This window comes from Phaeodactylum tricornutum, chromosome 27 (assembly GCF_000150955.2).
Source record: "Phaeodactylum tricornutum CCAP 1055/1 chromosome 27, whole genome shotgun sequence".
Classification (NCBI taxonomy): Eukaryota; Bacillariophyta; class Bacillariophyceae; order Surirellales; family Neidiaceae; genus Phaeodactylum; species Phaeodactylum tricornutum.
Genome location: NC_011695.1, coordinates 196,089 through 221,545, shown reverse-complemented (window position 1 = coordinate 221,545; position 25,457 = coordinate 196,089). Strand labels below are relative to the sequence as shown.

Here is a 25,457-nt window from a genome sequence, read left to right as displayed (position 1 = left end):
ACAGTCAACGTTTCGAAGCTATATAAATGTGCAATGGTCTACTATAGAATGCTTACAGAAAGTTCACATACTTCACACGTTTGCCACTGACACATTAGCCGAACCATGATTTTTCCGACTTTTTGCGAAGCTCTTTCGCCATTCGAGCAAAGTCCGCGCTTGCGTCCACCATTTTTGCTGATTTGTCGTCCAGTGTCGCTAATTTGTCGCCGCGTTCCAACAACGCGTTACGTGTTTGTCCTAACGAATCGCTTAACCCCTTCACTTCGTCCGATTGAGTCGGCGTTTGCGGTTCTCCTTCAGTACCAAATAATTTGGCTGCGGATCCCATGATTCCCCCAAACAACGAATTACGATCTGCTTCCCCCTCCGCTTCAAGCCTTTCGAGACGAAGTTGTTTTAAAGACTTTCGGGCGGCAGGCTTCTTCTCCGGCAATCTCTCAGATCCTTGAGCAAACGGTACCCGACTCTCCATGGACGTATCGCGCGCTCTCGCATTTAAGTCAGCTTCACGCTCGTTGGCAACTTCGTCGGCGTCTGCTCTGGCCAAAGCAAATTGACCGTCACTTAATCGGTATTCCTTACCATCGCAAAGAATTCGTTTGGTGGAACATTCGTCGCAGATATAACGTCGAGAGACTCGACACTTGTGCTTGCGATTCATGAGAGCGCCGAAAACAACCCAGCAAATGGCGCAAGACTTTTCGTTATTACCACCAGCTTCACTGGTATCTTCCAGAGGCAAAGCATCACCAAGGTTTAAATTGACGGTCATATCCGGCGAAGCATTCACCGCTGTTAGCTGCATAAACTCTTTGCGGGCCCGTGAGAGTCTTTCTGCGCCTCCCAGCATCTTAGTTATTTTCTTATTCGAATCAATTTTCAAAGATGAGCGATAAACGTCCACAACTGAATCGCCCTTTTGACTCTTGCTAGTAGTAACACCCTCGGTAGACGCATTTCGACGTATTCTCTTAAACGATGGCGCATCAAGAGATATTCGAGCCCCGTTCTTCACCAGCAGCTCACCAACTTCAGCGAGCAAAGCAACAAGACTAAGGTAGATGTCGTCGTCGATCTGCGCCTCAACCGCGTCCAGCTGCAGAGCGGAAGCCGCGAGAATTTGGAGGGGCGTAAAACCAGCGAAATTTGCCAGCTCAGGAGCAGCGGTCATCGTTGATTGACAAAAATCCAAGCGCTCATTGGGCTCGAAACTTTTCAGTAAGAGAGTTCGGATTGTTCGCTGAACGCCAGTATACGAAGAAGCTTCGTCTCGACAAGTTACTGCTTCCAACTGACCATGCAGAGAAATCAACGCACTGTGTATTGGAAAGTTATAGAATGCACCCAGAGACAGCGCGATCGGTGATAGATCCGAGGATTGTGGCTTCCGAAGAGGATACCGGAAACCAATATGATCCAGAAGTACAGAAAGGTCCTCTGATCGCCACTCAGATGCTAACACTTTCACCGGGTTTGCTAATGAAGTCGTTTCGGTCACAATTATCCGACCACCCCATGCTGCCAAAGCGACAAGACATCGACTCAGAGCCCGGGCATCTCGTGTTCCGGCCACTGAACGACCGTTGACGAGGGCTACATACATCGGCGTTCTTCCCATGGTGTCAAGCTCGTTCGGATCAAGCCTAGAGGGACGTGTCGCCGAAAGCACAATCGAAAGACTCTTATCGTCGAGGTTTGATGCACAAATGTGACTCAAAGCCATACCGCCCGACGTTGTCTTGACGTTTATCCTTGCCCCAGAGTTAATAAGACATGCTACAGCAGTGCTCATGCGACAAGTACAAGCATAGTACAAAGGAGTGCGGCCGTTCTCATCAAGCGGGTCGACTACACGAGTTGGAAGAAATTTTGATGACCCATTACCATCTTTCACGGAAACTCGCAATCGTTGTATTGCCTCCTCCAATCCTTTAAGATTTCCGGAGAGGACAATCGAGTGAAGCGTTCCCAAAATAACCTGGTGCTTCCACGTCATGTCTACATCCAGAGATCCAATTTTACCGGCGTGGTCGTTAGCATCACAAAGAGCTTTTGTGAGAGCGGTTTCGACTGCAGTCGTTTCCAGGAAAGCACCACTGTCAACGAAAGATCGTTCTTTCTTCTTGATTCCTTCACGTACTCGTACGGCCGAGAGCATGATCGATTCCGCCGGCGACAAAAGTTCAAAACAGGATTTCTCCCTGGTGTCCGCTTGTTCGCTTCCCCATGATGTTGGAGTTGTGAGAGGAGACAGACGTAGCCTGCTGACCGCAGGGTCCACAGCACTTTCGACAACCCAATAACGCGTTAAAGCAACGTCTGGGTTGTCTATTTCGGCGATGTCAGGTAGACCTAGAAGTAGTCGGAGCTCCTGCATATCTACCACCCTCCGCAGAACCAGAATTAATCGCGGCTCTTCATAAATGGCTAGCCCCCGCTTCTCATATGCTCTACCCGATGTCACCCAAAACATGTTCTTCTTTTCTGGAGTGAGAAGGCGATAAATCATCTGACAAAATCGTATTTTGCGGGACCCCGAGTAGGACATCCAACGCAAATTGTCCCAGCTCCCGGTAGACAAATTTGCTTCCGAGCCAAAAAGAATCTCCCCTCCAACCATTTGCTCTTCTCGATCACGTAAAGATAGGCTCTTGGCAGCTCCCCCATTTCCTTCCCCCTCATCTGCCTGGCTTGACAGTAATCACACGCTCCGGAGGCACGTCATCGCCATCAAGAGGCATTGCATCCACTGTCGGAGGTGATTCGACTGACTTCCTTTCCGAGTTGGTCGCTTCAATCTCGGTGCACAGCATTTCCAGCTCATAATCTGCGGCTGACATGCGGCGTGTACCAGAGCCTTCCACGTCATCCGAGTTACTTTTTCTCACTTCCATCTTCTCTAATTCGTCCAATAAAGCATCCACAGTATCACTAACGTCTTCTTTTTCAGGTTCGCCGGCTAGAACAGCTACGTCCGAAGCGGAGTCGGATTCAACTTCCTCATCATTGCTTTCGATATCTTCTTCTTCCAACGGTCCAGCCTCAGTTATCTCTACACCCGTGCCCTCCTCGTCTACTATATCCTCACCTGGCAGACCAGCAGCTAGCTACTCTGAGTGAAACAACAAAGACGTCAGCGAAACTGGAGTCGTCCTACTGTATCCACAAAGCACAAGAAACAGGAACACTCCATACTTACTGGCGTACCCATGGATTCTTCCAAGACATACCGGACTGTCTCGTCGCCACTCGATTTCGACGGACGGTAAACGTGGTTCCCACCAAATTTTGTTGATGTCGATCCAAAAGGCGACAAGGCCTTCATTTGTTCTTCCAATACCGACAAAGGCACTTTGGAGACTTCTTTCGCAACGACGAGCACAATTGGCCGGGCTGCCATTTTGATGAGTGCGACCGTGTCGCCCCACATAATGTTTGTAATAGGCCGACGAATGTCGACGCCAGCGGCTTCACGAACCACGTCACCTGCTTCAATAATGCCTCTACGGGCAACCGGAGCCGCTGGAGTATTCGAAGTCACCGACAAGACCCGTACAATACCGTCGGGTCCGCGGTTCAGTTTGATGCCTAGACCTTCCGACAAGAAGAAAACCTGCCGTTCCGGTCCACAACGCAGGGTGGAAGGGGCGAGCGACGATTGCTGAGGCCACTGTTTGGGCATGGGAGGCACTTGTGGCGATGACTGCATGGCTTGTTCCCGTGGAACAAAACGGGGTGGGGGGAGTTTGGGAATAGGCGTTTTTGGCTGGCGCGTTGGAGTTCCCGCCATCCGCAAACTGAATTCTTCTTCATCGAGAGCAGCCTGGGCTTTTTGTAAATACGCTTTGTCAAACATGCCAAGGGTCTCGCCTGCAGGTAGATGCCTGACGCATTCCTCAAAGGCCTCAACGGCACCTCGATAGTCTTTCATGTAAAATAGTGACTTGGCCATTGTCGAAAAGGCAGCGGGCTGAGGGTTAAGCCGAATAGCCATACGGGCGTCGTTTTTGGCGGATTCGTGCCGTCGTGATCCGTTCAAGGCGTGCGCTCGACCCAAATGCAATTCTGGTGAAAGGTTGGGGTCGTCAGGAACCAAGAACAACGCCGCCGTGTATTCTTCAATAGCTGCCCTGTACGCCTTGTTGGTGAGGAATTTAGCGGCGCGCTGTTGAATGCGCAGGGCTTCATCAAAGTCAGGGTCATCTTCGTTCATGTCGTACTGCTGGTACGATGGCGAAAGACTGGCACGATACGACCCGGTGGCTCTCTCCCTGGGCGACTTGACGGCTGCGTTCAAAACGGATTGATTGGTAATTCCTCTATAACCAGACTCGACGACGCCCTTTTGGTAGTGATCCGTAGCAACACTATTTTGTATGGAGTAGGCAGTCGACGCATCGCCCCCCACGGAGCCGTCGTCGCCGCGGGCTCGAGTGTTGTAGCGCTCACCTTTGGCCCTGGCCTTTTCTAAATACGTGAGCGTGGTGGCGTTGTCGGGTTCGTAGGCTACCGCTTCTTCGTAGGCTTCGACCGCGGCCTAGTAGTCTTTCAAAAAGTAGAGAGCCTGTCCCAGGCGAGCGTGGGCCTTGCCGAAAGTTGGAGCCAGGACTATGGCTCGTTTTGCGTCCGTGGCCGCGGCCTCGTACCGTTTCATACTCAATAAGGCGGCGGCTCGATTCGACAAAAACACGTGGGAAGAGGGTCCGACCGGAGCGAGCTGAAGCGCCGCCGAATAGGCATTGTAGGCTCTGGCATATTCCTGTCAACAACGGAAGAAAAATAAAGAGTAGGGACGTGAGCGAGTGCAACCAGTGCTGGGAATGGCGCGCGCCTCAAGACTGGCATCTGGAGCTTGCGAGGGACGTACCTGTGCTGCCATGTGTTTGTTCCCAAGTGCTTTCATTTTCTCCGCCTCTTCGTGCAGCTCTCGTAAATGAGCGTGATCTAGCAAGGCTTCCTCGGCGTCTACGTCGGGTTCGACACGAGCGTTCCGGGGAGACCGCGATGGAGGCGGCGCCCTGGTGCGGTAAAACTGGTTCTGGACTACACCATGCGCCGAAGCCGACGTCGGTGTGGGAGTTGTTCCGTTGATTGCTGACGTATACTCGTAGTCGCGATGCACGGTGCGGAGTGGAGCCGGAGCTTGTTGACGAAAGTAGGACGACATGGTGTTCAGGTTCGGATACAAATGTCTTTAGGTTGTTTTGGTTTCGAATTTTCGAAACCGGACGAACAGTTCGTGGGCTGGGCTCGACAAAGGAAGGACAAAAGCTACACACTGGCAAATATAATGCGAGATAGTTTCACTCTCGAACGGACTTTCAATGAGCCAACCCGCTAGAAAGCTGATTCGATCGATACTAACAGCAAGATAATACAGCAATGTGCGCTCCACAAGAATGATGCGATGCGGTGCGGCACTTTCTCCGTACACGAAAATCCTCCCGACGGACGGACTCGAGTAGTCTCAAAATTGGGTATTTATATGATCGGAAATGACTGTGATAGGTTATGCTTGGGAACACAGGTGCAACTCCGGTTACTTTCTGGTTCTCCCCCTCCGTGACACTCGGTCGTGCTGTTTTGAACGGACGAACCCCGCCTTCCGTTGAATATCAAATTCATTCCCGCTTCATTGTTTTGGTCCAAGCGTCCCCCGGTAACGGAGAAACCCGGAAACCAAATGGGAACGCAAACCACCTTGGAAATGGAACCCAAAATCCGTGTTGCTGACGTGGGAATTGGAATCGACCGAGTCGATACGGAAGGGAACACAGTCAGCGTGTAATCAACAGCCACGCCAAGTTGGCGTAAATTCCTGAAAGACACGAGGACAGTACAACCTCGCAAATCGAGCGCCCGGGTCCGGAGACAGAACAATAACGTGCTTTACGAACCAAGGCATAAGAATTACAGATCGACCCGTACGACAAAAATGGCGAGTCATACCTCTCGTAGCTTACTCTGGGCCTTGTTGTCGTGCCTTGCGCTGGCACAGACAACAGATGCCTTTGCCCTGCACTCGAGAACTCAGCGTTCGAACCACGCCTTGTCTCGTGTATTCGGCACGGCCTCTCCCGATGGACCCCGCCCGAACGACAGCAACAGCGACTTTCCGCCCGAAGAAGACTCTGCTGCCTACAAGGGAGATATTGATTGGGACGGAGAATGGAAAAAGGTGGTAGCCAAGCAAAATATGCCCCAAAAACGGCCCGGAAAGGATTTTTACAAGTCCGACGCCGAAATTGCCGCCATTCGTGCGGCCAACCTAGCCACTGAACAAGCCAACAAGGTGGCTTCCAATATCCCCCAAGTACCAGAATGGAGATCCTTGCAAGGAGACTGGAAAGTGAGTGAATTTTGCTGTGTGGATGCGGCGTTGTTCTCCTCCTTGTACTGTGTGGATTGGACCCATACGGAAGCTGTGCTGATGTCTAGACTACGATGGCCTAACGTTCGCTCGTCTCTTGTCTCTGCTTAGTTTTGGGTCGGACTTTTGGCCATTGTGAGTGTTGGGTTTTCGCTCTTGTCGGCGGCAGGCACACAGGGAGGAGCCCCGGTAATTGGCACTGCCGATTCATACTACATTTAACTCATTTCCTCAGTCGGGATCGTTGTGAGAGGCAAGGATTAGCCGTACCCACGCCGCGCTCTTTTGGACGAATGTGCGTGCGGAAACTGTCCAATTTACATTCTCTGAATACATATTCCACAGCGGTAGAACGGTCGAAAACGAACTGTAGACCAGCCCAATACATTACACGTTTGTGTACGTGCCGAAAACTACACTTTGAGAATAGAAGGTATTTTTAATAGACTTTGGCTTTCCACGAATTCGCACTTTCTATTATTTTTTTTCGTGTCGTGTTATTGCTTGCATGTGGCCCAACTTTAACAAACGTTGGGAACACAAGCCACCTGGTCACTCCAGTTACAGTACATGAACTTCTGGTCAAACAACAACCCACTGCCACAACTTGTCTCTGGACCCACAACGGCACCACCCACACAGTGGAAAAACTTGGAACAATTGTCCAAGGCCCGCAGTCCTGTGAAGTCCGGCGGGCAACATTTGGTTTCTTCGAAACCATCTGCGTTGCTGGGTGCAGTAGTGGCGCGGAGCGAAGGTTTGCTGGTGGGTGCGAAAGACGGGTTCGGCGTTCCCTTCGTGGGTGCAGCCATGGGACTTTGGTTCGGTTGTTTGGTCGGAGCAGCACTAGGATGGGTCGTGGCAACAAAAGACGAGGGAGCGACAGTACTGGGAGAGTTTGACGCCGCACACCCAGCATTGAGCTGCACAACTTGGTTCACTTGGGAGGACCAAGACCCATTAGTATCATCATTGACAACCCAAAAGAAGGCTCCACCGTTGCAGTCGTACACGCTGCTTAATTCGCTCATGACCGCTGCCGCCTGAACCGCGTTGGCATTGCTGTTAGTCCCACTACAATCCTTGATGCAGAACCCGAATACAATTTTGGTGGCGTCACCACCAAAATAATCGTTCGCCAACTGAGAGTAAAGGGATATAGATGTTTCTTGCCCAAATCCAGATCCATCAACTCCATCCAAGGCTGGACGCACCAGGCCATTGTAATACTGTGGCATGATGAAATCCAAAGTTCCACTGATATCCTTCAACAACTTATAGAATGCTTTTCCCGGAACCAAATCAGAATCCATAGGAGCATGGGTGACAATCGATCCAGCTGGAAGACTATTGCGCAGGCCGACAGTAATTTCTGTAAGGAACTTCTGGGCTTGTGCTCCCTTAGTAAATCCCGAGCCATTCTGATTGTCTTCGTAAAAATACTCGTAGTCAATATCGATACCGTCCAAGTTCATGTCATCAATAATCTCAGTCAGGCGCGAAACAACCTTCTCTTCTTTCCCGAAACAGTAGTCCCAGCAGTCATCCTGTGAGGACGACCAGCTTCCTCCCATACCAGCACCGCCGAAACTGAGAATGATCTTCTTGCCAGCGGCGTGTAGGTCGCTGATCAAAGAGTCGTTCGGTGCATTGTTGCAAACAGGCGGTGTGGCAATGTTACACTGTGTATCACATTGGTTCTTACCAGGAGCCCAAGTATACGAAACTGCAAATGCTAAGACCACGTGCGTGTACTGAGTGAGTTGCGCGGCTGTCGGACAGGTATGCCAGTTTCCCATGTAGGCAATCATTCGAGAGTCGTCATTTAGTATGACGGGAACTGTAGGTGGAACCGGTGAGGGCGGTGAGCCTGTTATGGTTGGAGCTGCAGCAGGAGTAGGAGGGGATGCTGTATTGCCTTCATCACACCAATCGGGACCTAATCCGCACCAGCCAAATCGTGAACAGCACAAGGTGTTGTCGACACAGATACCGTCGCCTATCGTGCCCCCACTGCAGGTAGCAGCAAGTGAGGTTGAAGAAAGAAATCCTCCAACGAGAATTAACGAGAAAATCGACTGGTAGATGGCAATCGTCATAATATTGGATTTCGGAAGCGATTTGGTTTGCCAAGATTCGTGTTTTGTGAGCGCATCGACTTGTCGATTGAGCTTCTGGAAATGTCATTTGAAAGTCATTGTTAAAGGACGGTCTTCGGTCTTACTTTGACACTCATGGGATCCGAATGAATCGTTTTTGTTAACCCTTCTCGAGAAGAAAAACATTTTGTATAAGAAAAGTGGGGAATTTGTGGTTAAAATTTTGGTTTTTCCCTTTTGTAAGGTGGAACGTCTGACTAGCAATCTCGATGTTAATTGGTTTCGTGGGATTCTTACAACAGTATGTAAGGTTAAGAGACCTCATTCCTACAAAGTTGTCGGTTGCTGCCCGTAACGCATCAATCCCTTCAAAGATGTCTAGCAACTCATTCGTGAGCACCTACCGAATACAATTCAGGTTCACATGTGGTCCAAATATATACACTCTTTATATGTGTGGTCAATCCCACGGGTCTAGACACTATAAAATTGCAGATAGTTTACCCTCATACACACCATGTCAATGAGCATGGCAACATTCAAGACCTGAAACGGCCATACGCTGAGTATAAGTGTACATCAATCTGATAGGGTCCACTTTAATTTAGAGCTGTAAAGAAACGATCACTGCTAAGACTCACAAGATTGAAGCGCACATGACCGACTTCGTTGACATCACCCGATCCAACCTGTCTTCACAGGCTTATACTTGACATTGAATATTTTCTAGCATCCACTTGATGAAGACTCTAGCAGACTATAATTTACGGTTCTATTACCAACAAGCTTCGCATTGATGAGAAGTCCATTCGCGAGGAAATCTGTAACAACTTCCAATGACTCCGAGGACCGCTTAAGAGTTCTGGCATTGCACTGACGCGACATAAAACCAAAGACGCTGTTCCATCTACGCATAAGTCAAAGGATTGGTGGTCTGGAAAGAGCATCAAAAAGAGAGACAGCAGGAGCGAACTAACTACAACTGAGCTCGAAGGAAAAGAAGCAATGCGCAAACAGTATGAGTAAATATAAACAGATTCACTAGCAGCATAAGTACGCATGAGATAGACTGATTTAAAGGCGTAGGACGACCCAATAATATGAACAACCTACCTGGTTGATGACGTAATATTAGTTTTTACGCCGACAAGAGCGACTGCCATGCTAGATGTTCTCATCTTCCCTACCAATATCCGTAGATAACACAGTACCGACTCGACTTTTCGTTTTTAGAGTTGGTCTCTATCCTTGGAGAGGGTCTGGTGATGCCTTTTCTTTCGGTGGAAATTTGTAAAGATGAACAGGAATGCCGACAAAACCTCCACCATCCCCCGTGCCGCCGCCAACCGCAATAAAAGCATCTTGCATTAAGTCCACTGCGTATATAGGATATTCCGGTTTGTGTAAGAGCACGGCTAGCGGTCGATCTATTTCGTCAGTGGAAAAAGAATCCCACAAACAAAGCCGCCCATCGACACCCCATGAAATCAAAAGATCATCTTCCTCATCCCCATCACGCCCTACAAATTCCGTACCAAACAGAGGTCGACCTTTGTCGTGGCCACCTTCCATCACAGCACGACAGGTGGCGTGCACACGATTGGCGTATTCATCAACGGAGACTCCCCATGTAATTAAATGCCCTGTCGCTACGCAAGTTGCGAGACATTCTCCCGTTCGATCCCAAGCAAGTGAAGTTAAGTGCGAGCGATGACCGGGTAGCTGCAACAACGAAAGACATACCCCACGTCCATTGACGAGGCGCAAGGTTCCATCCGATAGAGCGGCTCCCAGAAGTCCGTTCGCTTCACAATACCGCGCATCAAAAACGTACACGAGGCCTCTCGGATTACGATCTCCGCCAAAAACACCTGAATCTCCACCGCTACTTATAGGGATAGGGCTGGTCGTGGCATCCGCAATGTCGAGCCCGGCAGCTGTAACATGCCCGACTTGCACGCCATAGGCCTGATTATGCATATCGCCAAAGTGCATACTAAAGACTTCACGCAACCGAAGATTCCCCGATTCGCCGCTGTCATTGTCGGATTCTTCTTTTTTCCCCTCGGATTTAGAACAAATTTCCCATAGATGAACGTGGTCATCCGATGATGTCAAGAGGAACGAATTCGTGTCAGATTCTTTTGAACCCGGCAAAGCTTTCCAATGATCAATGAATTGAAGTGCATATACTTGAGGTGTATCGGCCTCTTCTTCGCCCTCAAAATGATTCATTTCCGCATGGTCCAAAGTGGCACACAATACCCACTCGGTCGGCTTCTCACTCCGAAATAATCGAACAATTCCATCGGCACCGCCCGTCGCCAGCAAGTAAGGGCAAGCACAACCGTTACGATCTATATTGTTTTCAGCCCATTGTGGACTAGCCCAGACTACTCTCAAACATTCATAGGCCGAATTGTGCGGCACTGTTGCGAGCAATTGGTTCGTGTCGGTTGACCATACGCGAACGGTTGAATCTTGACTGGCTGTCGCCAAGTACTGACCGCACGGAGACAAATCCAAACCAAGAATCCGTTCCTTGTGCCCTAAACAGAGTCGTTCGCTCCGGGGTGGCTTAGCAGTGCTTTGTTTCGCTACTGTTCCGGTCGTTTCCGCTTTGCTGAGTTCTGATTCATAGATCGCATCAAAAGTCTGCAAAATGGGTTGTGCCAACCTTTGCACATCAGGTCGAATATCAACACCTGTTGTAACCGACGTCGCGTTGTCCGAAAGCGAGGGTAGCATTTTTCTAGTCGGTTCCTCCGTATCCAATTGTTCTAAATCACCCTGAGGTAGGCAGTATTCCGAGTAGTCTTCCAATGTTAAGCCGCGCAAATCCAGCAATGAATCCAGGGCTTGTTCGTCGTAACGATTGCGTTCGACGTAGTTTTCAGTTGATGCGGTTAGTAGTGGCTCCAGTGCTTCAAGGTCCGATGAATTGGAGTTGCAAGGTTGACAGAATAGCCACGGTGGCAACTCTTGCTCCAAGCTTATTTCGTTGTTGTCTATTTCTTCAAAGTTCTCCTCTCGTTCTGTATCCTGATGATAGTCGAGCGTAAGAGATTCCAATTGCTCCAAAAGTTCGATCGCGTTGCTTTTGTTACAATCAGGAGCCCCCACGTCACTCGTAGGTATCAGTGATTCCTCGCTTGTATGACAGTTCCTAGGGCTGTCGATCGATCCGTGATCAAAACCGTAATCGAGATCTTGTAGAGGTTCGAAAAGACTTTTGTCCAAAGAAAATTCGCCTCCGTTGGAAGCCAGAAAATCACCGTCGTAAGCCAGATCCAATATATCGATTTCCGGGAGTTCCTGATCCTGATCGGGCAAGTCTTCGTCGCTCGCCTCGTCGCTTTGCCAGGAAGAATCCGGCGGACACAGCAAGTCTTGACTGGGGTCCAACCCTCGCAATGCCGCAGCAAGTTCGTCTTGAGTAAACCAGTCGTCTTCGGGTTCTAGTTGTGCCGAAGTCCTGTCAAGATCCAACGGATCCAGAATATACCGATCGTTTTCCTCCTCGTCTTCGGAAACGACTTGCTGCAGCAACGCGTCGGGAAGCGTTGTGGCAGCCGTTGCCGTGGTATAGACAGGTTCGTCAACGTCGTCCGTCACAAATCCAGTGTCGATGCCCTCGTGCTCGGGAGCAATTTCGAGTTTACCAAACGCCTCCGCGATGGCACGTGCGTCCGCCGCGATCGTTTCTCCGTCCGAAATGGTGTCGTTCTTAGATTGTTGCCGGTCAACAACACGAGTCCGATCAGCGACGCCAAGAAAGCGCTAGGAGTGTCAGATAGCGAGGCAAGACAATGTCGTGAAAGCGGACTTTAATTCAGCTTCAATGATCCGTGACGCGAGCGCACTGCGGTGAGTTACTTCGGAGTCGGAACTGTTCGAAAAGGCTACCCGATCCACTCCGTTAAAGACGTCTTTTCTGGACGAAGGGATGCCTTGGGACCGGTTCCTTTTTACTTGGTATTAGAAACCGGTTCGTCGACGCAATTTCGTCGTAAAATACAGAAAATTGTCCGCAGTACGGACGCCTGTTTCCGTTCCGCGAAAGGAGTTGATCACCGACAACGTTTTGTCAGGTATAACTACCGTAAAGAATAACACTTTGAGAGACAGTGTCATTCTGCGGAGTTGCAGTTCCGTTGAAAAGGCAAAGGAGTGATGTTTGTTTGCAAGATCATCATGTGTTTAACCTACAAGTAATATGGTTTCATTTGCTATTTACAGTAAGAAACTTCTTGTCGGTTGTCACAACCTTTTTTAAAGTTTGACTTTTGTCACGGAAATGGGTTCCTCGATAGAACTTTCCCAAATTTTTTCCGCAACGGTGCACATCAGGACTCTCGTTACGTCAAAGAGAGTTGCCTTTCCCAAAAAAAGCGGTTCGACCATAATTACCTTGTATTCCAGCTTTTTGATTTGAATTCTGCACTGTATTACTGTAAACGTCTGGAGATAGGCAAGCAACAACACTGTGCATCAATTTTCACCCATACCAGTAGTGGATATCTTTTTCGAGCATGCACAAAAGGGATTGGGATGCAAGATATGGTGTTTTACGGCGAATTCAGCTTCATGTTTCTGTTCTCCCGCCATGGTCTTCCCTTCTGGGACAACAAACTAACAGTAAGGGAATTGTTATTAAAAGTGTACAAAATTTTGCAGGTCATGCAACGTACTTTATATGTAAATCGAAACTCTGTGAGGAAATAAGAGTACCTGGTTTTCTTCGCCAAGAGTCTACGGAACATTCTCACAGTCAGGATCACAACCTCTTCGCTAATCAAAATACTTTTGCGATGCTCTTTGTTTTTAAATTGTTTGCTGTTTGTCGTCAAGCTTCAATTGCGGCGTCAACACTCTCCAGCGAATTCCACGCGGAACGGTCTTGGTCATTCTCTAATGTAGCTACGACCGCGGCACAATCAGGATTCTTTGGGAGGTATTGACATGCGTTTAGGATCTCAATCATTGTTTGAACGCCTTTTATTCACAAATACCGTTCGTTTCGTAAAGAATAATGTCCCGAAATCAAATCCTTTGCCAAAGTTTGGCAACTGCTCGCCACGATAATTGCGGAATCGTAGTGAAAAGGTTTCGCAGCTACCGCTGCACGGTTCATTATCATCTGCACCAGAACATTTTTGTCCGTCAATGCACTCACTCGTGGTCGAGCAGGTCTCCCCGGGGCAAGGCATACGGACGCATTGGCCAGTACAAGCTCTTTCCCCGTCGAAACCGATGCATTCGAACTCTAATCCGTTGCAGTCTGAATTCTGTGAGCAGCTGTTTTCGGAGCCAACCTCTCGACAGCTGGGGATTAAACAAACTCCAGAACAAGACGTCACGCCATCAAAGTCTTGACATTGTTCCAGGCCTTCTTGGCAGTCAGCGTCTCTGCCGCACGACAGAAAAACTGGACACTCGACTGGGGTACAATTTCCCGAGCAAGAAAAGTCGCTCTCTCCTTCGCACGATTCCAGGCCAGGCCGGCAGTCCCCGTCAGTGCTGCACGTGAGGCCCCCGCAGCTAGAAAAAGAGCGACATGTCCCCGAACAAGTAGGGTCCTCTTCGTCGATATTTCGACAGACTACGCCATCTGAACAATCTGCGTCGCTCGAACAAACCTCTTCCGGACATTCGCCAGCCAAGATTGAGCATGTCCCACTGCAAGCGAATTGCAGATCGAATCCTTGGCATGATTCCAATCCGGAAAGACAATCATTATCCATACTGCACGATTGTACCTCCTCGTCAGTTACGGGACACTGAATAGATTCGCAGGTTCCGGAACAAGTGAAATTGTCGGTGGCGTTTTGGCAAACAGCAGTCAGATCGATGCAATCGTCGTCGGAATTGCAGCTCTCCAACGGACAAAGCTGCCCATCGATTGAAATGCAAACCCCAGAACAAGTGTCATTGTTCTGCGTATCCATTCCATCGCAAACTTCGAGTTCCGTAATGCAGTCCAAGTCAGACCTGCAGGTCGAGTTAGAGCATTCGCTAACGACGACAAGGCTATCGTCTCCCTCTTCTTCAATATCAAGCAAGAGGCAGGAACCTGAACAAGGAGTAAAGACGCTACCCCCGCCCACGCAGGTTTCCAATCCAATGTTGCAGTCTTCATCAAAAGTACATGACGAAAGCGTGCAGGAACCGTTAACTTCAATCTCTTCTAATGGTAAGCAGACTCCTGAGCAGGACGGTGAATCTGCAGAAACAAAGCAAAACTCTGAATCAGCGCTGCAATCACTGTCTGAGCTACACGCCCCAATTGCGCAGCCAGTAACCTGAAAGACACCTTCGTTGGTGGTCATCAAGAAGTCGTTGGAGCCCATGAAAGGATTTGTAATTGTACTGGTTCTGGTACTACTCTCCTCCTCTTCTTCAATTTCCATAGGAATGCACAAGCCGCTGCAACGTGTTCCTTCCTGGGCCTGTGAGCAGAATTCCAAAGGCTCGATGCAGTCACGGTTGACTGAGCATGTGTTCATCATACAGGAGCTCCGCGCATCTAAAGTGGTGGTGGTTGCACACGTTCCACTGCAAGGAACCTTGCTATTAAAGTCGAGACAAAATTCGTTTCCTGTTTTGCATTCAGAATCGGAACTGCACGAACGGTCGGCACACGCGGAAGGAACAGAGATTTCGTGTCTGTCGTGGCTGACAGTGGATGCTAGCCCGTTGCAAAAGCCCCCACATTCTTCACCAACTAGATTTAGACACGTTTTGTTCTCGCTGCCGCAATCAACGTCTGTTGTGCACAGACCAGCGCCACACGCGTCGAGTTGAAGGGCCGGAACACAGGTACCGGAACAAGCTGTTGTCATGTTATAGCCAAACATCGAGGAGACATTACCTCCTTGGCAGTACTCTCTTCCCCCGCCACAGTCGTTATCCGAGTTGCAAAAGTTTGCAGCACAGGTACATTTTCCGGTACAATAATAGTCGTTTTCCGTGAGAGTCGGTGATGTTGATGTTGGTGCCTCGGACTCTCGCAGCGGCAACTTCTGTTTCAATCGTCGTTCCAAGTCCGAGCCTGCACAAATTGTGTTTGTTCCATCAAGGGAGCACGCCAGGGAAGTTTCGCAAGTTCCAACCTCACAGGGGCCACATAAGCTGTGGGAGCTGCAAATTCCAATCGCACAAGTCGGCGTTCCATCTCCGCCGCCGCAGAACCCACCAAAATTCTCCTGACTGTGGGCTGCAACCGATTCCAAGACGACTCCGACCAACGCAAGAACTAGCACCCACAGGGGTCGTACCATTGCAATCTTTTATGGAAACGAAATTGGGTGCGGGGTTTTGCCTATCTCACAGATCCTCTTGAGTTCCCTACTAGAGGCGCACCAATTGTATTCGTTTCAATGCATAAAAGCAAGTAGCAGCTTGGTCAAATTCTCCTGTTTCCCATTGTTTCTGTGCGGATTTTGGAATGGGACTATTTCGGGTCATAAGTCTTATCAAGCGCTTGTGTCGTCTCACCCAGGATGCATATGTAATATTAACTTATGTTGGATGTGATATGTAATAATCATTTTTGGTTGCTTACGTTCGATGTTTTCAATATCAATCTTAGTCGAACGGAGTCGGCAACGTCTATTTTGAGTGGACATTAATAAATTGAAATAGGTAGTCATTTTCATCTCATTTCGAAACAAGACTGTTGGGTGCGCACGTTAATTTGATTTGCTCTGTCAGGATTGATTGTGAGACCGAGCTACCGCAGTCTCCAACGACCAACTGACTTCGTACGCAACTTGGCCCGTCTGTTGAGCTGTACGTATATCCGCATTCCGCCATGGAACCGTGGTGTGGGGTGTGATACGACCATACCGACAGACAGAACGAGAAACGCATCTCTCGAGATGCGACGGGGGAAATCTAGAGAGAGCGAGAGAGAATCAACCTCGATCTTTTGGGACGTGCACATACAGGAGTACACCAACAACAAACCGGGAACCAAACCGAGCTTATCTACTCACGATTCTCACTTTCAAGAAAGCAGAGTATTCGAGCAAGGACTGCAGCGCCGATATCGATCGTTGCTTGGGAGTCTTTCTGATCGACGAACAAAATGACAGACTCTTCCCCTTCCAGCTTACGATCGCTCATTTATGATCCTTCTGGCCCTTCGTTAAAAGTTTTGGATCAGCTAAAAGTCCCTGCAGAAAAGGCTTACATTGATGTAACGGACATTCAGACAGCGTGGTCCGTCATTCGCAATATGCAGATTCGGGGTGCCCCTTTGATTGCGATTGTAGCCAGTCTCGGACTCGCTGTTGATTTGGTCAGCCCTGCATCCACCATGGATCTCGATTCAATGATTTCCATGCACGGTGATAGACACGGACCAGTGATTCTGTCGTATATTCAAGGCAAGATTGATTATCTCGAAACGTCCCGACCCACGGCAGTCAACTTGTTCAATGCTCTGTCCGAACTCCGACAAGCCCTTCTTCACGCCCACGACGAAACTAGCACAACCAAGACATCGACGGATTCGCCCCGCGAACGCATGGTGCAGGCTGTGATGAAGCACGCCGAATTCATGCTGGAACGCGATATGAAGGATTGTCAACGAATTGGCCAACATGGAGCGGATGAGATTCTCCGTGACGCGGTAAACAAGGTCACGATCTTGACGATCTGCAACACGGGGGCCTTGGCGTGCTCGGCGTACGGCACCGCGCTCGGTGTCGTTAGGGCAGTTCGCGAGCGAGGACAACTCAAGTCCATTATTGCCTTGGAAACGCGTCCTTACAATCAAGGATCCCGCTTAACGGCGTTCGAGATTGTTGAAGAAGATATGCCGGGAGGTATTCTCATTTGCGACAGTATGGCTGCAGCGCTTATGAAAAAAGGCGGCGTCGATGCCGTCGTAGTTGGAGCCGATCGGGTCTGTGCAAATGGCGATACGGCCAACAAAATCGGCACTTACTCGCTGGCGCTAGTCGCGGCCGCCCACGATGTCCCAGTCTACGTTGCGGCTCCGTTTACCACGCTGGACGTTTCCTTGACGCACGGCGATCAAATCGTGATTGAAGAGCGACCCGGCGACGAACTCATTTCTACCAGTCAAGCACCGTCCAGTATTGCTGTTTGGAATCCAGCGTTTGATGTGACACCTGCGCGCTATTTGGCTGGCATCATAACAGAAAAGGGTGTCATTCGACCCACTGTGGATGGAGTGATGGACGTGGCGAGTTTTGTGGCCCGCCATCAGGACGAGGGCGCATCTATAGAAGGCGTGCCCGCAGATATGATCAAACTCAAGGTACCGCACGACTACTCTGAGCAGTCAACCAAAACATTGCCTTCTTTCTTGATCAAAAATGCTCCTAAAGTCATGGATATTTTGGGCACAACATGTGTGGACGATTTGGAATGTGTCGAAGTAGGAGACGGAAATCTGAATCTAGTTTTCATCGTGGCAAATCACAAAAGCGGAATAAAAATGATTGTGAAACAGTCTCTACCATACGTGCGCTGCGTGGGCCACTCATGGCCTCTGACGCTTGAACGCTCCTTTTTCGAGTACAAGGCGTTGGTAGCCGAAAAAGAAGCGTGTCCTAACTTTGTTCCTTCGGTTTACTACTTTTCCAAATCCAACGGAATCATCGCCATGGAATACTTGGCCCCTCCTTGTATCATTTTGCGTAAAGGCCTTATTCAGGGCATTCGCTACCCAACTATGGCAGCCGATATGGGTACATTTTGCGCACAAACCTTTTTCAAAACAAGCGGCTTCCGACTTTCACCGACGCAGTTGCGCCAACAGGTGCAGTTTTGGAGTCGCAACGTCGAAATGTGTGCATTGACCGAGCAAGTAGTTTTCACTGAACCATACATGCAGGCCGACAACAATCACTGGACGACCCCGCAGTTGGATGAAGATAAGAAGGCGATTGAGAATGACAACGTACTCAAAGTGGCGGCGGCAATGTGGAAGGCCAAGTTTTTGTCCAAAACTCAATCGTTGATCCACGCCGATTTACATACCGGGTCGGTCATGTGTGCACCAGAGCCTGGTAAAACCTACGTGATTGATCCGGAATTTGCCTTTTACGGACCAATGGGTTTCGACACAGGTGCTTTTGTGGCGAATCTAGTATTAGCATATGTTTCGCAGCCCGGCCACGCTAATGGCGATGACTATGCTACCTGGATTTTAGAGCAGATCGCTGTCTTCTGGAACACACTCGTTGCGCAATTTGTGGCTCTCTGGAAAGACCCGTTGGAGCATACAGGTTTCCTGTACGGTGCCGAAACCCTCGAATCTGCATCCTATGAGTGTCAAGTAGCCTTCTTTTCCGACCTTTTGACCGATACGCTCGGTTTTGCAGGAATGAAGATGCTGCGGCGTGTTGTCGGCATCGCTCACGTGGAAGACTTGGAAAGCATTGAGGACGCGGAAGTCCGATCCCAGTGTGAACGGCGTGCCATTGAAATTGCCAAAAAGTTTATCAAGTCGGCTGAATCATTTAGATCGATCGAGGAAGCCATAGAGTGTGCGCGTAGTCAGCAGTAAAACGTAGCACGTAGGATTGCCACCACATAAGCTTGTCGACCTTCTGCTACATACCCAACAGCTAGCTTCTCAACCCTCGGTATCGTCGTCGTTTGCTTCTTTTTTCGAATCTCCAATCTCCTCTTTCGCTGCGTCGAGCATGGTGTTGCTATCCATGAATTCTTGCACAACCTTCAAAGTGTCCTGGGAAAGCTCATTCCCAGCTTTATTGTTCGTCTCGTGATCTTCCGTGCTGCTCGTGGCTTTGACGTCCACTGACTTGACAAGCTGAGCAAACGCTTCATTTGATAGACCTTGTTGCGTTATCCCTAAATTTTCATTTGCAGTTAATGCTGTCGTGGATTTTTTTGGGTCGGAGCTGCCATTCAGCGCCACAGCATCCTGTAAAAGTACTTTAGTCTGGTCCGCTGATGCCGTCTTGGCCGGGAGGAGAGAGTCAGATGTTGGCGCCGACTTTTCCTTCGTATTCTGATTTGCGTCAAGCGCAGGATTCGTGTCGGTTGATCCCTTCTGGGCAGGTGCCGCAATCTCGTCCTCTCGAGATTCCGACGTAACGGTAACATTGTTGCTGTCGTACGCATTTGGATCCGGCAAAGCCGCCGATTCCATCCAGTTTGCGAACCGCTCATGCCCAACATGGCGACCCGCCGTCCAACTTTCTTTGACCATAACGGAGTCGTTGTGCGGCGCAGGGTGCAGGTGAAATTCCTTCCATATAAAGATGAATACCGGGAGAACCAAAAAGACTCCCAGTGTGTAGTACAATAGCCGTCGGGGCATTTGAACTTTAAACGCGCGTTTTCCTGTCGAATCATGTCGATCACGGACACTATACAATTCAATCGTGTGATTACTGCTAGCGCTGTGGCTGTTGTTGCTGCTCTTCGTGCTTCCGCCGCCTTTGGGAGAGTGCGTCCCTGCCGACGATGAGGTCGGCAGCAGCGGCTTGGTACTTTTGCGAACGCCTCCCTTGCCACGGGAGAAAGAGTTCGCCAACGGCAAGGTCGATCGTTGTAAGATTGACAGAAGGGATCCCGTGGTACCCTTATTGCGACGCTTGTGGTGTCCTTCGCTGTTGTCGTTCATTCTGCGGCTAAGGCAAGTGGAAGCGGACGCACGTCTTCCTAAAGTGGGCTATGGAATGTGTTCCGGAATTGGTACCCCTCCTCCGTCGCGTGGTGGCGATCCTTCTATCGTACCAAAACCTTGCGAGCAATGTCCCGTTCGTCGATTTAGGAGAACGATGGGAAAGACTTTCTCTAGTTAGATTCGAAAGGGGTCGTTCCCGAATCTCTTCAGCAATGTCGGTAAACCTGGTGTGCAGCATGCACTCTAGGAAACGGACTTGATCGTTTTGGCACCGTCGACAGCGGAGATCTTTAATAGGAAGCGCGTTTTCTTAGTGGCAGGCTTGCGTTGGGCTGGATAGGACCGGGTTTGGGACACATCGCCGTAACTGGGTTGCCGTTCTAGGTATGCTTTTCCTATTCTTCTTCTGCCTAAAAAAATATCTTCAGTTTTGGAATTCAAACTGGGAAATACTACCGAGTAAGACTATGGATCGGTACGTGGCGGATTCCTAGCTTGACGGGGAACGGGGGAAACGCGTTGCTTTGCGAAAACAATAAACATGGGCTCCTGTACTAGCCAGAGGATGTCCACCAAAGCTCTTTCTGGTCAAGAAAGTACCGAAGCAAAGCGATTTTACGTTTGCATCAGCGGTTTGCTTCTGGAAGGCTTCAAGGTAGTTTACGTTACGAAAAATACGCCTAGAAAGCGCGAAGGATCGCCAACATGTATATGTATTCTTAGCCTCTACAGTTAGCTACCTCCACCAACGTAACCTTCGTCGAGAGGACCCGAGTCGGCCGCTGCCAATCGAGCACCTTCGTCCGATCCGAACATTTCGATGTACACGGGCAGTAGGGCACTGTAGGCGTTTTGTTTGTACTTGCTATCGTAAACGTACTGGGTGTTGACTGGCGCTCCCGGTCGGTGATCGTGCTCGCCGCTCTGCGCCCAAGAAAGCCAAATGTTGGCCGCTTGGAGGCGTGCACTTTCGACCGCCGCGACATTGCCGTCCGTCAACGGCATGGTCACGGACAAAATTAAGGGACCGCGCGTCAAACCGTCAAACTCCGAGGTCGGACCGGGTACCACGGAGGCATCTTCAAAAGATGCCATGGTGGAAGATAAGAATGCTTTCACTTGGTCGTTGCCAAATTTGGATTCGTATTCCGTTCGCGCGCCGGAATATTCGAACGACTTACGACCGAGTTCGTCAGGATCGGGATAGGTGCCGTCCGGGCGTACCATTTCGTAAGCACCATACGCGCGTGGTCGAAAATCTAGCGTAAACAGTAGCGAGTTCTCATTAACTACGGCACACCGTGACAAAAGGTGTGGAACGCTCGTCAGTGGACCGTTGAAAATGGTCAAGGAGGACAATTTAGACGCCACGTTGAGGGACGACAGCCATGCAATGTTGGCAGGTCCGGGAGCATCACGGGCATCCAGGCTCGCCGGGAATCCAGCAATTGCTACGCCACTTCCTGGTTCCCACGAAAAGTCGGCTTTGACGGCGAGATCCGGAATGGCCGCCACAAGATTTTGCACCGTCGAAGCCTGCGAAGTTTCCAATCGAGAAATGCCGTCGGCCGGGGTCGCTCGCAAACCGAAAGCCGATCGGCAGTCACCAGCCGGAGCAGTCTTAAATTGGAGAGCTACAAAGGCATCTGAAACTGAAGCTGCGTACAGCGCGATCAATGCCGAAAAGATGTAACGAAGAATCGGCATCATTATGATTACCATGAGTAACTGTAAGTGAAATGAACAAACGACTCACAGTCAAGCAATTCGAGTCAACGACGTGAGTAGTATGAAACGCTACAAAGCCACTCCCTAGAGTTCCCACATAAATAAATTGATGACAGATTTGGTCCATATAATATTTCTTAAGTCTGGGTGGTACAATATTTTCCTCGACCTCACAGGCAGATGGTTTAGAATGGCGTCTGTACTTTTTTTCATGGAAACCGAACTTTAAAAGTACGGATTCGCTTTCGGCTTCACATGAGCATCGATAGCACACCAGTGTCAAGATTACCCATGGCGACGAAAGACTCTACAGGTTGTCCTTCGTTGAGCGAGTACGAAGTTATTCGGGCTCGAAATATTGAAAGGAACAATTCACGGTTGAGATCTCTGGGTTTAATTTCTGCTAATGAACAACAGGAATCAAACGACGCAGCTTGGAAACGACGTCCTCACATTCCAGACGAGGCAATACTGGCTGAAACCGAACAACTCCGCGAAGACGAAGACTTCAAAACCTCTTCAGATAATCGAAAGCGCAGGCGAACTCAAGAGGGTCCGTTTCCTTACAGATCATCAATGCGGCTCAAGGGCCTCGAGCCTGACGGTGGCACCGCGAATATAACCTCCGAGCTGACGTTGATTAAGTCACAGTCAGTTTCCACCATCGAGGTGAAGGAACGACGCCGCATTCTTATCGAAGAATGCCGGAAGGAGCGACAAAAGGCAGCACTTATATTTGCCCAACTAGGTATTGCTCAAGCAGCAAAAGAAAATCCTACTGCTACATACGAGCACTGTTTGATGCGGGTCCGTACCATGACGGAAAAGGCACTGGCCAATCGTGTAAAAGCAATCGAACGGGCTGCGGGGAAGCACTGTGTTGTCAAGATGGCAATCTTCAAATCCTGCTTACAAGACGAAGGAAAATGGGATCTGGCTGCTTTGGCGCGGGATGCTTTGGAGCGCTTGAAAGCAATGCTGCCACCGCCAACGGAATCATAGCTGAATGCATATCCATCCAAGAATCCCACAGTATTCTCAAGGACAGCTTGTGTAGGGTTCCGCATATTCTCGGTCAGAAGCTATCCCATCGGACCTTGGCGACCAAACCGAGTTTTCAAAAGGGCATCGCAAAGTATCCAGCTCCAGTATTGCTGTTGATTGGACAAGCGACAGCACAGTCCTGTTTTGTAGAGAGGATCGGAAAGCTTGACTGTAAACTCAACCCTAGAGCTATATGCTATCTGACTTTTAATGATAGATATTTACAATTAGTGCGCTGTAGAAACGGTGTCGAGATATACCAGGCAGTAGGTAATTTGTTAGAAATCGATCCAGAATTTGCATGGATTGTTCTCGCGGATGTGAGAGGCAGATGGCAAGTATTCGGTCTTACAAACGTAGGTATTGGTCTGAAGTCGTTAACTGTAAGTTCTTTCTGTTTTCTGTTGCTGGTCAAATGAGGTCCAGAAGGACTACTTTCGTGGGATAGTTCCCAGAAACTTCTGGGCATCTTGCAGTTCTGTCTTTGGGGATATCCATGTGCAAATTACAAACGCCTAAATGTTGAATAATTCTCATTTTATGCAAGATCCATATTAGCCGTTCCTACGGGATCCTAGATATGCCCCTTATCAGAAGTATTCGGCCTTTTGTAGAAAAGAAGCCGTCTCATGGATTGGATGTCAAAAGAAGATTGAACCTCCCAAAAGAAGACAAGAAGTTCTGATCTTGTCAAGATAACACAGCCAAATCGCAACAAAAATGACCCATTCAACCTCACAATTCCGAATCTTTGACCTGTTCGTCTCTTTCTCCTCGTGAAGTATTCTAGCCAAAATGACTACTACAACAAAAAAGCAACTCGAAATCGATGAGGTCCAGGAACTAACAGAGGAAGAAATTAAAGCTCCAGGTTGTGGAATTCTGGGGCGTTACCCAGTTCTTTCCGTCCTTATTTTTGCATCGGCTGGCATTGGAATTGGTCTTGGCCTCAGTTTTTGGGAACCAGATGACGATGACGATACAAAGGATAAAGTCATCAAGTGGCTCGGTCTCGTTGGCGACTTATTTATTCGCTCACTAAAATGCGTCGTTTTACCATTGGTATTTATCAACGTGATTATATCTGTGGTGGATATGATGAATGTGGGACGAGCTGGATCTATTGGTTGGAAAACAAGTAAGTACTGAGTCCAGATATCATAAGAGTAGAATAATATTACGCTTTCGCTTGCTGACTCAGATGTTGATTTTGACAGTTGTGCTTTATCTGCTGACTACCGTCATCGCGTCGATCCTTGGCATTATCTCGATTGTCAGTTTCAAAGGCCTTTTCGAGGAAGGAGAATTCGAGGAAGCCGTTCCTGCATCAGTCAAGCTTGGGTGTAACCAAGATGGAGAATTTCTCACTGAAAATGCCAGCGGCGCTATTTCGTGTGCGGCAGACTCGGGGGAAAGCTCTGAATTCTTTATCACAGATGTATCCATGAGCTTTGTCCGTGCCTCCGGTAGTGTTCGTGATGACATTTCTTTGAGCGATACGGTATATGATGGCGTTTTTACGAAACTAGTCACAGCTAACATTTTTGAGTCGTTTGTTGAAGCCAATTTTGCTGCTGTCGTCTTCTTCGCCATCGCTTTTGGGGTGGCAATCAGTCGCGTCTTTGATCAGGGTGGTGGTCCCGACAAGAGTTTCATTCTACCGTTTCTCAAGGAACTGGACGGCGTATTCCTTACGATTATCAACTGGATCATTATGATTACTCCGTTTGCAGTGCTTTCTCTAATTTCCTCGGCGATTGGAAAGCAGGAAAATCTTGCGGACTCCTTTTCCAATGTGGGATATCTCGTGGTTGCCACAATGATTGCGATGTTCTTTCAATTTTTGGTCGTTCACTGCCTTCTTTTCTTTATTGTGACGCGCACTAACCCCTTCGAGTACTTAAAGCATCTGATTCCGGCGCAAACAATGGCATTTGCATGTGCCAGTAGCGCAGCGACAATTCCAATGACTCTCAAGTGTGTGCGCCAAACGGAGCGGGTACCCGAGCCCGTGGCTCGTTTCGTTATTCCTCTTGGGGCGACAGTCAACATGGACGGTGGAGCAATTTATTTCCCATGTGCGTGTATATGGCTTGCTGTGCTGAACGGTATCCAACCAGATGCTGCTTCCTACCTTCTATTGGTTATTATTTCAACGATCGGCAGTGCAGGCACAGCGCCAGTGCCTTCGGCCAGCCTCGTGCTTATTATCACGGCTTACAATACTGTCTTTAACACCACCGGAGTTCCTGAGGGGTTTTCTTTCATTTTGGCGATCGACTGGTTCATGGATCGCCTACGCACTGTCGTGAATGTGACTGGCGATGGCGTTGTGGCTGGAATGGTGTCACACCTTTGCCCGGTGGACGACGACACTGGGAATGTGCTTTACGTGGACAAAACTGAACAACACGAAGCTGGAGCTGGCTCTTCTACAGATAGTGATATCAATCTAAATGCGGTGGAAGTCACGCGAAACTGAAAGTGAAGTTTTTAACTTGGTCACTTCAACACTGAACACTTTCATTTAAATTTTATTGTTAAAAGCCATCTTTCGAAAAGACAAACCATTCCTTCTCAA

At 49.1% G+C, this 25,457-nt stretch overlaps 10 protein-coding genes across 10 annotated transcripts; 4 read left to right on the top strand and 6 right to left on the bottom strand.

The window, feature by feature from the left end:
- Positions 1-7: 7 nt before the first annotated feature.
- On the bottom strand, positions 8-5,360 carry PHATRDRAFT_50157 (predicted protein). Its single transcript, XM_002184956.1, is given in 6 exon segments — positions 8-380; positions 514-2,689; positions 2,709-3,110; positions 3,203-4,540; positions 4,613-4,762; positions 4,871-5,360. 6 exon segments carry the CDS (start codon positions 5,168-5,170, stop codon positions 262-264), a joined length of 4,485 nt encoding a protein of 1,494 aa, XP_002184992.1. The 5' UTR covers positions 5,171-5,360; the 3' UTR covers positions 8-261.
- Positions 5,361-5,889: 529 nt separating this feature from the next.
- On the top strand, positions 5,890-6,836 carry PHATRDRAFT_50156 (predicted protein). The gene is made up of 2 exons (XM_002185032.1): positions 5,890-6,352; positions 6,485-6,836. The coding sequence occupies exons 1-2, from the start codon at positions 5,939-5,941 to the stop codon at positions 6,593-6,595; spliced, it is 525 nt and encodes a 174-aa protein (XP_002185068.1). The 5' UTR covers positions 5,890-5,938; the 3' UTR covers positions 6,596-6,836.
- A 58-nt stretch (positions 6,837-6,894) lies between these two features.
- PHATRDRAFT_50155 (chitinase chitin binding glycoside hydrolase family 1) lies at positions 6,895-8,645 on the bottom strand (the record flags this gene model as incomplete). Its single annotated transcript, XM_002184955.1, has 1 exon — positions 6,895-8,645. The coding sequence occupies exon 1, from the start codon at positions 8,470-8,472 to the stop codon at positions 6,895-6,897; it is 1,578 nt and encodes a 525-aa protein (XP_002184991.1). The 5' UTR covers positions 8,473-8,645.
- Positions 8,646-9,714: 1,069 nt separating this feature from the next.
- On the bottom strand, positions 9,715-12,876 carry PHATRDRAFT_41042 (predicted protein; the record flags this gene model as incomplete). The annotated part of the gene is made up of 2 exons (XM_002184954.1): positions 9,715-12,252; positions 12,757-12,876. The coding sequence occupies 2 exons, from the start codon at positions 12,874-12,876 to the stop codon at positions 9,715-9,717; spliced, it is 2,658 nt and encodes an 885-aa protein (XP_002184990.1).
- On the bottom strand, positions 12,825-15,752 carry PHATRDRAFT_50153 (predicted protein; the record flags this gene model as incomplete). Its single annotated transcript, XM_002184953.1, has 3 exons — positions 12,825-12,943; positions 13,133-13,738; positions 14,112-15,752. 2 exons carry the CDS (start codon positions 15,750-15,752, stop codon positions 13,475-13,477), a joined length of 1,905 nt encoding a protein of 634 aa, XP_002184989.1. The 3' UTR covers positions 12,825-12,943; positions 13,133-13,474.
- A 680-nt stretch (positions 15,753-16,432) lies between these two features.
- On the top strand, positions 16,433-19,039 carry PHATRDRAFT_23811 (predicted protein). Its single transcript, XM_002185031.1, has one exon. The coding sequence runs from the start codon at positions 16,562-16,564 to the stop codon at positions 19,013-19,015; it is 2,454 nt and encodes an 817-aa protein (XP_002185067.1). The 5' UTR covers positions 16,433-16,561; the 3' UTR covers positions 19,016-19,039.
- Positions 19,040-19,220: 181 nt separating this feature from the next.
- Positions 19,221-20,322, bottom strand: PHATRDRAFT_50151 (predicted protein; the record flags this gene model as incomplete). The annotated part of the gene is made up of 2 exons (XM_002184952.1): positions 19,293-20,322; positions 19,221-19,269 (listed from the first exon to the last, which is right to left on the bottom strand). Exons 1-2 carry the CDS (start codon positions 20,099-20,101, stop codon positions 19,221-19,223), a joined length of 858 nt encoding a protein of 285 aa, XP_002184988.1. The 5' UTR covers positions 20,102-20,322.
- A 514-nt stretch (positions 20,323-20,836) lies between these two features.
- PHATRDRAFT_41038 (predicted protein) lies at positions 20,837-21,814 on the bottom strand (the record flags this gene model as incomplete). The annotated part of the gene is made up of 1 exon (XM_002184951.1): positions 20,837-21,814. One exon carries the CDS (start codon positions 21,812-21,814, stop codon positions 20,837-20,839), a length of 978 nt encoding a protein of 325 aa, XP_002184987.1.
- Positions 21,815-22,087: 273 nt separating this feature from the next.
- PHATRDRAFT_50150 (predicted protein) lies at positions 22,088-23,125 on the top strand (the record flags this gene model as incomplete). Its single annotated transcript, XM_002185030.1, has 1 exon — positions 22,088-23,125. The coding sequence occupies one exon, from the start codon at positions 22,088-22,090 to the stop codon at positions 22,832-22,834; it is 747 nt and encodes a 248-aa protein (XP_002185066.1). The 3' UTR covers positions 22,835-23,125.
- Positions 23,126-23,671: 546 nt separating this feature from the next.
- PHATRDRAFT_50149 (predicted protein) lies at positions 23,672-25,358 on the top strand (the record flags this gene model as incomplete). The annotated part of the gene is made up of 2 exons (XM_002185029.1): positions 23,672-24,014; positions 24,094-25,358. 2 exons carry the CDS (start codon positions 23,672-23,674, stop codon positions 25,356-25,358), a joined length of 1,608 nt encoding a protein of 535 aa, XP_002185065.1.
- Between the last annotated feature and the right edge of the window lie 99 nt (positions 25,359-25,457).